We start from the raw sequence: 14,486 nt of genomic DNA, 5'->3' as shown, positions 1-14,486 counted from the left end.
TAGATTAATTCAGGAGGTGGCTGGCTGTGGAGCCCTGGGGGGTTCTGGAGCTAGTGTCCAGCTACTGGTGGGCTGGGCCACTCCCTGACACAGTTGGCTGAGGAGCCCCAGGTATCTTGGCGTTGGTTTCAGCTCATTGGTACATAGGGCAAGGCCTGGGTGTCCTGGCCAGCTGATGGGTGGGGCTAGTCCTGGGCCCTCTGGTGGGCTGGGACAGAGCTGAGAGCTCAAGGGGTCCTAAGGCAGTCATCCTGCTGGTGGATGGGGCTGTGTTCCCACCCAGCTACCTGCCTGGCTGAAGTGTCCCAGGCCTGGTTCTTACTGGTTGGAGGATGGGGCCAGGTCCTCACCCTAATAAGCAGGAAGGAAGATTCTAAAAGCAGTTGCCAGCACCAACGTCCTCATGGTAGGAAGAGCTCCCCAAAGTGGCTGCTGCCAGTGTCCTTGTCCCCAAGTAAGTCCCAGTTGCCTCTTCCTCTCTGAAAGGTTCTTTAAGATCAGTAAGTGGGTTTGACTCAGGCTGCTTTCTAATTACTGCCTCTGCCCTGGGTCCCAGAGTATGTGAGTTTTGTGGTGCCTTTTCAGAGTGGAGTCTTTTTTCCCACAGCCCTCTGGCTTTCTGGAAAGTAACATGGACCTTCAGTACACGCTCTGGGGCTTTGTCTTCCAAGTGCAGCCTTCAGGCTGGGGAGCCTGATGTTGGGCTCAGACCCCAGGAACATGATTCTTGACTTTGCCACCTCTCCCCTTTCTGCCCATCTCATTGTGGTTCCTTCTTTATATCTTTATTTGTGGACGATCTTTCCTGCTAGTGTTCAGGTTGTTCTGATTCATGTTGCTCTGTAAATGTTGTTAATTTTGGTGCCATGGAGGAGGTGAACCCGGTGTCTTCCTACTCTGCCATCTTGGCCCCCATCAGTTCTTGATATTTTTTGGGTATTAACTCTTTATTGGGTATATCATTTACAAGTATTTTCTTCCATGCTGTAAGAATTCCCATTCCACAGGAATTCCACAGGTTTCCTTTTCATTTGCTTGATGGTTTCCTTTGTTGTTCAGAAGAAGCCTTTTTGTTTGATATAGTCCCTCTTGTTTATTTTTGCTCTTGTTGCCTTTTGGGGATTCTGATTCTAACAACAGATTGAATGAAACAGTATAACAATGATCAAATGAAGGCTGAAAATTGAAATACATCATATTAGTTCATTTTAGGATCAAATCCATTTTAATTATATGGTTAGTCTTTCTCTTTCCTAGACATGTAGTAAACATCTGATTCTTGATAAAGAGGTAAACAACTTTAGCATAAAATTATGCTATTTTGTAATTTGCTGAGATCTTTCGGGCTTATTAGTACTTTCCCTGTGAATATGAAACCCACTTTGACAGGCAGATAGCCTTGTGAGAGTAAATCAAGCAGAAAACTTGGCTTCAGAAGATTTAAGTCCTAGGAATAAATTTAACAAAATATACACAGCATATATACACCAAAAATTGTAAAGCATCACTGAGAGAAATTACAGAAGACCAAAATAAATGAAGAGATAGAGATGTCATAATCACGGACAGGGAACTTAATAGAGTTAAGATATCAATTGTTCCCAAATTGACCTAATGATTTAATGTAATTCAAATCAGAATTTTAAAAGACTTTTTTGTAGAAATTGGTAAGTGTATTCAGAATTTATCAGGAAATGTGAAATCTGGAATAACTGAAACAGTCTTGAAACAGAAGAACAATGTTGGAAGATTTACTCTGCATGATTTTTAAGACTTAGAATATATAAAGCTACTTAGTCAAAGAGTGTAGTATGTTTGTACAGTAGGACAGAATATATTCATAGATATAGTCAGTTGATTTTTGACAAAGACATCAACGCAATTCAGTATGGAAAAAAAAATTTTCAACAGATGGTGCTAGGACACCTGGGAGATCCATGTAGAAATAAAGTGAACCTTGATCTACCTCACACCATTTACAAAAATTAATATGGGGTCACTCATAGGTTTAAATGTAAAAGCAAAAACTGAGATGTCTGAAAGAAAATACAAGAGAATATTTTTTCAACTTTGGGGTAAGCAAAGTTTTTTTTTCTTTTTCTTTTCTTTCTTTCTTTCTTTTTTTTTTTTTTAAAGAAAGATTTCAAAATGCACTTACTATAAAAGAAAAAGGAGTTCCTATTATGGCTCAGTGGGTTAAAAACCCAACATAGTGTCTGTGAGGATATGGGTTCGATCCCTGGCCTTGCTCAGTGGGTTAACAATCCAGTGTTGCTTCAGGCTGGGTTTAGGTCACAGATGCAGCTTGTATCTGGTGTTGCTGTGGCTGTGGTGTAGGCCAGCAGCTGCAGCTCTGATTTGACCCCGTAGCCTGGGAACTTCCATATGCTGAGGGTGTGGCACTAAAAAGATAAAAAACAAATTAATTACTTAATTAATTAAACTGCAATTTCATGGCACTTGCCACCTGCTAAAATGGCTAAAATTTAAAACTGAGACAACACTAAGTGTTTGTGAGAATGTCAAGCAGCCAGAACCTTTCACATGTTGCTGGTAGGAATGTAAAATTGTTTGCAACCATCTTGGAAAACTAGTAATTAGTCTATGACCCACCAATTTCTTTTATTACCCAAGAGTAATAAAAGTATACACCTGAAAAAAATGTGTATAACAGTGTTCACAGGACTATTTGTAATAGTCCCCAAACTAGGAATACCAAAATTTCAATAAATAGGAGATTTTGGATAAACTATGGTACGTTCATGTAATGAAATTTTACTCAGTGATTTAAAAAACAGTGAGCTATCAAAACACCAAGAACATGGCTGAATCTCAAAATGTTTATGTTGAATGGACAAAGCCAGACATAAGATAGTACCAAATGTACATGAAATTCAAGAACAGAAAAAACTCAAGAGTTCCCTGGTGGCTCAGTTAGTTAAGGACCTGGCATTGTCAACTGCTATGGTTTGGGTTCAGTCCCTGGCCCAGGAACTTTCACATGGTGCAGGTGTGGGTACCTCCCACCCATCCACCCTCCCAAAAAAAGAACACGTAAAACTAAACTGATAGAAACCTGAAGAGTCAGAATAGTGGTTGCCTTGAGGTGGGGAAAGATTGACTAGAAAGGGACACGGGAATTTCCTTGGCTAGCTGGAAATGTTCTATATCTTAATTGAGATAGCGGCTCCATGTTTTTGTACGTTTGTCAAAATTCATTGAACTGTGCATATAAGATCTGGGCGTTTTACTCTGTAAATTTAACTTTGAAGAGGCCAAATGATTCCTTTTTTCCTGTTCAAAAATTTGATCATACTTTCAAGATTCCCTTTAAACTTTCTTACAGTCTACAATGGCTGTAATTCTCAGTCTTTTTAATTTTCAATCTTTGTTTTACTTATTAATCATATACTTTTTGGTGCTATTATCTGTTGTTTTCTCATGTTGATATCCTTGACTCAACTAGATTTCACTTACTGAGAAAGATATACTAGAAATTCCAATTAGAATTTTCTATTTGTCTGCTTCTCCTTTTAGTTTTTGTTTGTTTATTTTATTTTTTGCTTTATATATTTTTAGGCTATGCTATTAGTTAGGTGCATACAAATATATAGGGTTTTTATATCTTTCTGTTGAATTGACCCTGTTAATCATTCAGAAATGATCCTTTTTATCTCTTATATTATTTGCCTTAAAGTCTAATTTGTCTGATTAGTATAGCCATACCACTTTTCTTTTGGTTTTCCTAGGTATATGCAAAATATTTGTTTTCTTTATGTTTTATCTTTTTTTATTGTTTTATTTTCAACTCTTCTCTGTTGTTTATAAGGTGTCTGTTGCATATAGTTGGATTTTTTAACAAATCCAGTCTGAAATTCTATAATTGGATTTTTTTAGTCCTTTTACATTTAACCTAATTACTGATACTGAATTTATATTTACCATCTGTTTATTCTTTGTCTCATCAGTTCCTTGGTTTTTTCCTTCTTTGGAATTGGTATAAATTAAATGTTTGTTATTATTCTGTTTTCCCCTTGAAGAGTTTGTTTGCCTAAATTCTTTTTTTTTTTTTTTTGTCTTTTTGTCTTTTTGCCTTTTTGCCTTTTCTAGGGCCGCTCCCATGCACAAGGAGATTCCCAGGCTAGGGGTTGAATCAGAGCTGTAGCCACCAGCCTACACCAGAGCCACGGCAACTCGGGATCCGAGCCGCGTCTGCGACCAACACAATAGCTCACGGCAATGCCAGATTCTTAACCCACTGAGCAGGCCAGGGATCAAACCCGCAACCTCATGGTTCTTAGTCAGATTAACCACTGAGCCATGATGGGAACTCCATCGCCTAAATTCTTTTAATGATTACCCTAGAGATAATTTCTTAAAAGACAGAAACTTCTATTTCTTTGTTTTGTTTTGTTTTTCCTGTGTGCTTAGCAATTCAGGGAATCTAATAGATATTTGTAATAAATTCTAGATTTATTCTATTCCCTTAATATTTTTAAAGGACCTGAAATATTTTTATGAATACAGTGTTAAATAAATGAATTTGACTGTTGTTTTTAGAATCACACCCAGAAAATTTGATACTGTTCAAGCATCCAGGGGTCACAAAAGTGGAATTATCACCGGTGATGTTGAAGACTTAACTTTAAACAAGAGAGGAATACGGACATCATTTACATTTAGGAAAGTGAGGCAAACACCTTGTAATTGTAGTAAGTACATAATTTTGGTTCTACTCTAAAATGGAGTAAATATAGTATGAAAATCTAAAGTTCCCTCAGAAACTGAGAAGAGCTTTGTCTTAACTTCTGTAATGGCATTTCCCATCTTCTGCCTGTATTTTGTACTTCATATACTTTTTCTTAACCATCCCCATTAGAGTTTATATTCTTTGAGGGCAAAGATTGCATCTTATTCATCCTTATTTTCCTCAAGCATAGTTGAGTTCCAAATAAATATTTTATTGAAGTCACAATTAAGAGTGCTGCAGTTTGGGGACATTAAATATCATTTGTACAAAAATAGGGTTTTTTGGAAAACAATTTGTCAGGTTTCTAAATTATGTCTCATTAACCCAACAGGGAGGTTGGAGATGACAAATCATTTATAGTAAATAGATAACTTTAGGGGATAAACAGTCGTTTATGTTTTAGTCAGTTTGGAAAGGAGTATTGAAAAACTTGTGAAGAAAATGCTGTTTTTTTTGTTTTGTTTTGTTTTGTTTTGTTTTTGTTTTTTTAGGGTCGCACCTGTGGCATATGGAGGTTCCCAGGCTAGGGGTTGACTTGGAGCTGTAGCCTCTGGCCTACGCCACAGCCACAGCAACATGGGATCCAAGCCACACCTGTGACCACACTGCAGCTCATGGCAATGCCAGATCCTTAACCCACTGAGCGAGGCCAGGGATCAAAGCCTTGTGGATACAAGTGACATTAGTTTCCGCTGAGCCATGATTGGAACTCCAAGAAGATGCTGTTTTGAATTGTCTATACAGGTACATCATGACCTGTATTTCTTAGACTCAATGAATAAAAAACCCCTTTCATTTTATAAGTAATATTTTATAATGACAGTGATAGTAAGGTTCTTTTTACATCTCAGGGATTTTAATTATGGGTTTTATCTTAGCAATAACTTTTGGATTTATTATATTAAAAACATTTTTTTAAAATATCCATATTATAACAATAAGATATCCTATTAGAAAACTTGGAATCATCATACTTGGTATCTTCATGTTAGTGAAATGTAAAATAGATTTTAACAGGTTTTTATTTCTTTTGCTAAAAGTGTCATTGAGGACTTAAAACATTTTAAAAAATTTATCGATTAAAAAATGTTTATTTATAGAGTTCCCGTTGTGGTTCAGTGGGTTAAGAACCTGACATGAGGATGTGGGTTCAATCCCTAGCTTCACTCAGTGGGTTAAGGATCCAGAATTGCCACAAGCTGCCACGTAGGTTGCTGTGGCTGTGGTGCTGCCCTAAGCTGTAGTTCCAATTTGACCCCTAGCCTGGGAACTTCCATATGCTGGGTGTGACTTTAAAGAAAAAACAACTTTAATATTAATTTAGTATTTGTTGAATACCTAATACTATCGGTAGCTTTACAAGGTATAGAAAAATACAGAATAGCTTTTGTTCTCAAGGAACTTGAAGTCAATAGGAGAGACAAGTTTCTTATGCAAATATTTCTTTGTTATGGACATTAATTTAGTGTATGGGGTGCTAAAAGAAGCTCTGTTTATTCAGTTTCCAGATTTTTTTAAAGTTCAAGGCTACTTTTGGATACTTTTGGTCAAAATGTGTGGATTTAAAGTGATCCTCCCTTTGCATAACTTAGATACTCATAATTTCTAAGAGAATAACATTTTAACCAAGACAGTTTAAGATAATTATAATGTATATTGTGAGGTAATTGTGATTCTGATATAACCAGCATAATATAACCCATCTGTTTCTACACGTGAGTTTTAGAGCTCTCCAACTCTCTGGGCCACTCTTTTCTTAAATGTCCACTTGAAATGTTTAGATCTTCATGTTACACAATAGTAGGGACTAGGTTTGGCATCTTCTAGTTATATTTAGGGAAGATTCTTGAAGCTTTCACTGCTGCAGCCCAATTATTTGCTGCCATGTGATTTATAATTCTTGCCTTAGTCTTATCTGTGGTTTATCTGGGAGCACATTTCTTCCTTTATTCTCTAGTATACCACCCATAAAAGGTTGTTGTGTGACACAGACTTTGAACACAAAGTGAAATTATAGCGTAGGAGAGAAGAGGCAAGGATTTAAAATGGGTTTTAGACATTATTGTAGAGAACAGGAAATGACTTCGAAGTTAATTTGAAACATTGTATCCTAAATTTCCTTCTCTACTTGGTGGTGGTTCTTGAGTTTTGCTCATTCTAGGGAAGGAGGTATAGTCATTTAATATGTGGGTTCTTGAGCCTCTGCTGCTCGGGTTGGGACTCTGTGACTTACCATCTTTGTCACTTTAGGATCATTATTTAATGTTACATATGCCAGTTTCCCCATCTATACAGTGATATATAGTATTCCTTAAATCTTGGGATTATTACCAGATGATACTTTGTTTCTAGGTCTTGTTCTTCTGAGAGTCCTAGCTAGGGCCCCCAGAATTTATCTCCTTCACCTACCAAGAGAAAAACCCTAAATCTTGCTACTTGCTAAATTTCTGGTTAGTCCAGGCCCATTAAGATCCTATCCTGAATAAAAGAACCCTTAATCCCAAATAAAATAGGTATCTTCATTATAAGGCATGCAGAACTGCAGTCACATTTTGTTGCAAGTGGATTTTCCCCCTTCTTCTTATATTAGCCCCCTCACATATACAACTGGACTTGTTAGGTAAGAGCTACTTTTTTATACTGATAAATCAGAGCCTACTTAACCTAGTGAGTGTGGATTGAAATGCTTTTTCTTTTAAGAAAAAAATCATAATTTATGAATCATTTGGACAAAAAATAAATGGTTTACATTGTCTTATTTTTATCATTAGGTTATCCTTTGGTTTGTGACAGCCAAATGAAGGCGACTTCTCCATCATTTCCAGAGAATGATAAAGAAGCCTCACAACTGGAACAAGAATATGTCCATCGAGTTTATGAAGAGATCGCTGGGCACTTCAGCAGCACAAGGCATACCCCTTGGCCACACATCGTGGCATTTTTGAAAGATTTGCCAAGTGGTTCATTGGTTGCTGATATTGGTTGTGGAAATGGGAAGTATCTTGGCATCAATAAGGAATTACATATGGCAAGTAACTGTTGATTCTGGCTTTCTGCTTAATTTGTAAAGGTTATTATCACTTTCTTCCACATGATATAATGCTCAGTTTTTAGGTCATTACAGAAAATTTGGAGTTCCCATCCTGGCTCAGCAGAAACGAATCTGACTAGTGTCCATGAGAACGCAGGTTCGATCCCTGGCCTCACTCTGTGGGTTAAGGATCCAGTGTTGCCGTGAGCTGTGGTGTAGGTCACAGAAGCAGCTTGGATCTGGCATTGTTGTGACTGTGCTGCATGCTGGTGGCTACAGCTCCAATTCAGCCCCTAGCCTGGGAACTTCCATATGCCACAGGTACAGCCCTAAAAAGACAAAAAGAAAAAGAAAAAAAAAAAAACAGTAGTATATGTGGTGAATCTGTTCTTATTGGACCTGAGTCATGCATGAGCTTGTTCTGCTTTTTAAAAATTTCTGTGTTCTGGGTAAGAACCATTTCATTTTTAGACTTCTTCATTTCTAGCATCAGCAATTAGCTGTTAGCTTTATTTTCAAAGTTAAATTTTATAAGAATGCTTTTTTTTTTAAAATAAGGGATCTCAGATTAGACTTTTATTTATTTATTTATTTATTTATTTATTTATTTATTTATTGCCATTTCTTGGGCCGCTCCCGCAGAATATGGGAGGTTCCCAGGCTAGGGGTCTAATCGGAGCTGTAGCTGCCGGCGTGCGCCAGAGCCACAGCAACGCGGGATCCGAGCCGTGTCTGCGACCTACACCACAGCTCACGGCAACGCCAGATCCTTTACCCACTGAGCAAGGGCAGGGACCGAACCCGCAACCTCATGGTTCCTAGTCGGATTCGTTAACCACTGCGCCACGACGGGAACTCCCCAAGAATGCTTTTTATACCTACAAGAAACTCATTACCTTTATAATGGTACCAACAGTATATGAGATGTGCATAGCCAGGGCTTGATCTAGCTTATTCATTAGGTGATATTTGGTCTCAGAGCACCCTCAGTCCAAAAGTATTCTTTTTTTGTTGTTGTATTTTTATGGCCACACCTGCAGCATATGAAGGTTCCCAGGCTAGGGGGCTAATTGGAGCTGCAGCTGCCAGCCTACACCAGAGCCACAGCAATGCCAGCCGTGTCTGCGACCTACACCATAGCTCATGGCAACACTGCATCCTTAACCCACTGAGCAAGGCCAGGGATCGAACCCGCAACCTCATGGTTCCTAGTCGGACTCGTTTCCGCTATGCCACAACGGGAACTCCCTAGATGTGTTTCTTAGATAAACAGTTACTAATACACGGTATGGACTTTTTTGATTGTTGTAAATAGTTGGGATTGCAAATATAATAATAATAATAATAGGAGTCTGCTTATAACTGTAAGAATTGGAGATGCATTTATGTAGGTCTCTTTTATACATTTGTTTTTGTTTTGCTTTAACTGTTGACTACCCAGTAAAGGAAAGAAAAGAAAGGAAACTAACAGTGTCAAGTACCTGCTGTGCTAAGTGCTATAAATGGGAAAGTGGGAAAACTGACACTTGGTCAGGTTATGACATGCCCAGGATTACAAGGTGTCAGGAACCTCATCTCCAACTGCAGAGTTCATACTCTATGGCATTCAGCTAAGAGAGATACCTAAAAGGCTAGCAGTGGTGACAGAACACCAGGCTGTAAGCTCAGATATGGCAGGGATCATGTCTATTTTGTTGTTCACTTACTTGGCACATGATAGAAGCTTATTTATGGTATGTTGAATAGTGAGGAGCAAATTCACTTTCGGTTTCTTACATGAAAACCAGCATACATTTAGTGCTCTGTTTGGCGACCTTTTTTTCTTTGTTTGTTTGTTTTGGTCTTTTTAGGGCTGCACCCGCTGCATATGGAGTTTCTCAGGCTAGGGTTAGGATCGGAGCTGTAGCCGCTGGCCTACACCACAGCCATAGCAACACCAGATCTGAGCCACGTCTGCAACCTACACCACAGCTCACAGCAACGCCAGATCCTTAACCCACTGAGCAAGGCCAGGACTGAACCTCTGTCCTCATGGATACTAGTCAGATTCATTTCTGCTGAGCCATGATGGGAACTCCTGTTCTGTGACCTTGAAGGAAATGTGACAGCTCAAAGTGGGTGGGCTTTAATTCAGAGTAAGTTGCCTTAACTCAAGTAGAGTGGATTTCTCTTTTATCTAGACTCCAGGACAAGAGTTCTTGTTCATCTTTTGTTCCATGTAGTAATAATAACTAACATTTACATAGCTCTTATGTGGTTATTGAAATATTTAGTATATATCATTTCCTTTGAGTTCCCCTATTAACCCTGAGAAGTAGGTATTTTTATAATGAGGAAACAGAGGCTCTGAGATATTAAGTAGTATTTCTACTGTTCAGCCAGTTATTACTAAAGCCAGAATTCCAATTGAGAGTTTAAAATGATCTTCTCCCTGTACTTTACTATAGCCTTTGCCTATTTCTCTGCCTTTTAAACTATGTATTACCACTTTAATTTTCCTGTAATTACATATTTTTTAATAGTTTTTAAAAAGCCATATATTTTTGAGCAATAAAAATAATATAGGCACATTCAGAAAACAAGTGAAAGGAAAAGTATTCTCTTATAATCCAGTGCCCTAATAAATCAGTTTATTGTGAGGAATATAGTGTTTTGTAAATTTTTTATATAGTCATGAGTACACATACAGTTTAATAGCTCATTTATATCACGTATGTTTCCATTTTGATATTCAGTCTTCTATAGTTCCTGGACATCATGATATTCTAAGAGGTGGATGTTACTTGACATTTGGTTGTGTTCAGTTTGGAGCTATTATAAATAACACTGTAGTGAGCATGAATATTAAAGACAATATGACAAGAAAGAAGAAAGTGAATTTTTAGAGTGTAAAAGACCTGGGCTTACATCCCTGCCCACCACTTAACTACTGTTCAATTTAGGGCAAATTACTTATCTTCTTTGAGACAAAGTTTCCTCATCAGTAATACTATGATAATAGGAGTTCCTATGTGGCACAGCAGAAATGAATCCAACTAGGAACCATGGGGATGTGGGTTCAATCCCTGGCCTTGCTTAGTGGGTTAAGGATCCCATGTTGCTGTGAGCTGTAGTAACGTCACAGATGCGGCTTGGATCCTGTGTTGCTGTGGCTGTGGTGTAGGCCAGGAGCTGTAGCTCCGATTTGACCCCTAGCTTGGGAACTTTCGTATGCCTCAGGTGTGGCCCTTAAAAAACAAACAAACAAACAAACAAAAACAGAGAAATTAGTAATATAGTGATAATAATATCTAACTCAAAGTGCATTATAAGAGTTAATTACATTAATACGAAGAATCTGCTTTAACATGTAATGGATGCCCACTAAAAGGCAATTTCATTAGCCTGTTTACCTTTTTCCGTGTTTTGGATTATTTTCTTAGGATACATTTTTAGAAGAATAATTACTGGGTCAAAAGTTGTGAGCCTTTTTATTTTCCTTTAAAAGTGGTTTGCCAGGGTGCTTTTTTAAATTGATTTGTACTCTCACCAAACACTTTATGAGAGGAAGTTGTATCACTCTCCTGTCACTGTGGTATACTTTGGTTTTAAAAGTCTTTTTTTATACTTTGTTAGGAGAAAAATGAAACCTTGTTTAGTTTGATTTACTAAGTTGAATGTTTTTTCATTTTTTACCTGCACTTCCAGAATTGCATATTTAATGTTGTGTTGAGGATTTTTAAAATTATACAGAAGTATAAGTATGCATTTTAAGCACAACTAGTTAGTGTTTTTATTGTCATTCATCTCCATCCAACATAAAGAAATATGTAACTTTACATGAGCCCTTTACTGTCTATGAATATTTATACATAAGCCATTTTCTGTCTGTTGTTGACATTATGCAACATTGTTAGGGAGAATTTCAAATACCTAGTACTCTCCTTGGTATAAAAATTTAAGAGAATTTAAAACTAGAAAGGGAAGAGAAAAAAATACTGATCATTTGACTGTGGAAGACTCAGGCAAAATAAGTGAAAGATGAAAGTACTAGTCTAGGCATGAGTCAGGTGTACATTTGACCTAGTTCTTTATGCTTAAAATTGCCCCTGTTTCCTCTTGTTGGTGAAAAGGAGTGCTCTGTATACATTACTGTGAAAGTCTGTCAGGAAGAAGGAAATTTTCTCCCATTTTTGTTTGGTTTCTCTTCTCCCTGTTCTGTTTTATCTGTGGTTCCCAGGTAATAACTTTCCTCCTCTGAATAACTATTGAGTTCTATCTCTAGGGATTTGTTTTTATAGGCAAGTTGGATTTCTTCTTGTTAACTTTTAGCAAGCTATAGCAGTCTGTCAGAATTGGGGGCATACTTGAAGCTTCTGATTCCATGAGCTGAATTTTATGTAATAAAACCTGGCAAGCACCAAAATATAATATGCATATTGTTTGAGTGGTACTGTCATCTTGATATTATGACCATTGGCATAAAATAATGGAAGAAAATAAATAAAAGTAGTTGCCAGTTATGTATTTTACATTGGCAAAGGGAGCAATTAATTCAGAATCCTCCCACTGTTATTATTAATGGGTCCTTAGTACTTTTCCATTTTAAAATATATCAAAAGGAAAAAAAAAAAAAAAAAAAAAAACCTTAAGGGAGTTCCCGTCATGGCGCAGTGGTTAACGAATCCGACTAGGAACCATGAGGTTGCGGGTTCGGTCCCTGCCCTTGCTCAGTGGGTTAACGATCCGGCATTGCCGTGAGCTGTGGTGTAGGTTGCAGACGCGGCTCGGATCCCGCGTTGCTGTGGCTCTGGTATAGGCCGGCGGCTACAGCTCCGATTCGACCCCTAGCCCGGGAACCTCCATATGCCGCGGGAGCGGCCCAAGAAATAGCAAAAAGACAAAAAAAAATAAATTAAATAAAATAAAATATATCAAAAGGATATTGCTAAACTTTACTTTTTATTATACCTCAGATATTAATTTAGCTATGGGATAGAATACAGAAGCTATTTAATACTAATTAGAAATTGAGCAAATTTATATTAAGTATGACTAACATGGCAGTGTGACTTAGAAATAGTAGTTTTAACAAAAAGATTCATACCTTTATTTTCAGACAGACCAAGGGAACCATAATGATCAATGCTCACTACATCAAAAATTCAAATGAATAGATAGAAAAATAAAGTGTCTACTTCTGCTAGATCTACTTATACATTTCTTTTCACTATTGTAGAGACATGGTTAAGAATAAATATCTGGAGATAATCATGTGCACATTGTACGTGCATGTGTGCTCACGCTCTTTATATATATGCACGCACATTTATATACACATGTAATAGATGTATGCATATATATATATGGTATTTTTAGAACTAAACAGTACAACTTCATACAAAAACAGCAACAAAACTAGAGAGAAGGTAGGCAGTTCTAGTCCTCAAACACTTGCCACAGAACCAGACACATGCAGAAGGTATGTTAAACCTCACCAGCTTGAGGAGATGAAAGAATGCTACTAGCTGCCTTCAGTGCTGTCATTCCCACAGAATGGTTTGGTTGTACCAAAAGGTTTAATTCAGTAGCATTTCACAAATTTTGAATTCAACACTTTATTTTTGATATATATAGACTGGGTATTGAGCAGAACAAAATTCGATAGCTTTAAATAATGAAATAAATTATTTAACTTTTTTTACTTTGGGAGATTTTCTTTTCTTTTTCTCTTTTTTTTTTTTTTTTTTTTTTGCTTTTTTTAGGGCTGCACCCACAGCATATGGAAGTTCCCGGGCTACTCCACAGCCACAGCAACATCAGATCTGAGCCGTGTCTTCAGCCTATACCACAGCTTATGGCAACACCAGATCTTTAACCCACTGAGCGAGACCAGGGATCAAACCTGAAACCTCATTGTTCCTAGTCAGATTCATTTCCTCTGCGTCGTGACGGGAACTCCAGATTTTATTTTCTGATGGTACAAGTAATACATATTGAAAAGTATAGGAGTTCCTGCTCTGGTGGAGCAGGCTAAGAATCAGCATTGTCTCAGCATCAGCACAGGTTCAATCCCCAGCGCAGCACAGTAGGTTAGAAGGATCCAGTGTTGATGCAGCTGTGGCATAGGTCACAGCTGTGGCTCGGATTCGATTCCTGGCCCAGGTACTTCCATATGTCATGGATGTGGCCAAAAAAAAAAAGTATAAAGAAGCAAGAAAAACAATAAGCCACCCTCCTGCTTTCTAGGCCATCGAATAATTTATTTAGCAATAAGAGATATCTTAGAACCTCTTGTTTGTAGCTCTCCCCAAAAGACTAAATGATAAGTTCCATTTTAAAATGTATGATTTGGGGGAAGGGGGAGGGAGTGGGATGGATGGGGTGCTTGGGGTTAATAGATGGAGACTACTGCCTTTGGAATGGATTAGCAATGAGATCTTGCTGTATAGCACTGGAAACTGTGTCTGGTCCTTTATGATGGAGCATGATAATGTGAGAAAAAAGAATGTATACATGTATGTGTAACTGGGTCACCATGCTGTACAGTAGAAAATTGACAGAACACTGTAAACCAGCTATAATGGAAAAAAAAATCGTAAAAAAAGTATGATATTACAGAAACATCTAGATTCTGAATGGTGATCAATTAGTTGCCAATAAGGACCTCTGATTTCTACCCATGTTATTTTTATTCTAGCCATTTGTTTCCATTCACTAATTTGA

The 14,486-nt window shown here is 37.6% G+C and overlaps 1 protein-coding gene across 1 annotated transcript in view; it reads left to right on the top strand.

Moving 5' to 3' along the window:
* Positions 1-14,486, top strand: part of ALKBH8 (alkB homolog 8, tRNA methyltransferase) — a 42,933-nt gene that overhangs the window by 25,624 nt on the left and 2,823 nt on the right. The window contains 2 exon segments of the mRNA XM_003357273.3: positions 4,561-4,712; positions 7,522-7,778. Coding sequence (XP_003357321.2) covers positions 4,561-4,712; positions 7,522-7,778 — 409 coding nt within the window.

This window comes from Sus scrofa, chromosome 9 (assembly GCF_000003025.6).
Source record: "Sus scrofa isolate TJ Tabasco breed Duroc chromosome 9, Sscrofa11.1, whole genome shotgun sequence".
NCBI lineage: Eukaryota > Metazoa > Chordata > Mammalia > Artiodactyla > Suidae > Sus > Sus scrofa.
Note: the sequence above shows the minus strand (reverse complement) of the source record. Positions and strands in the feature narration are given on the sequence as shown.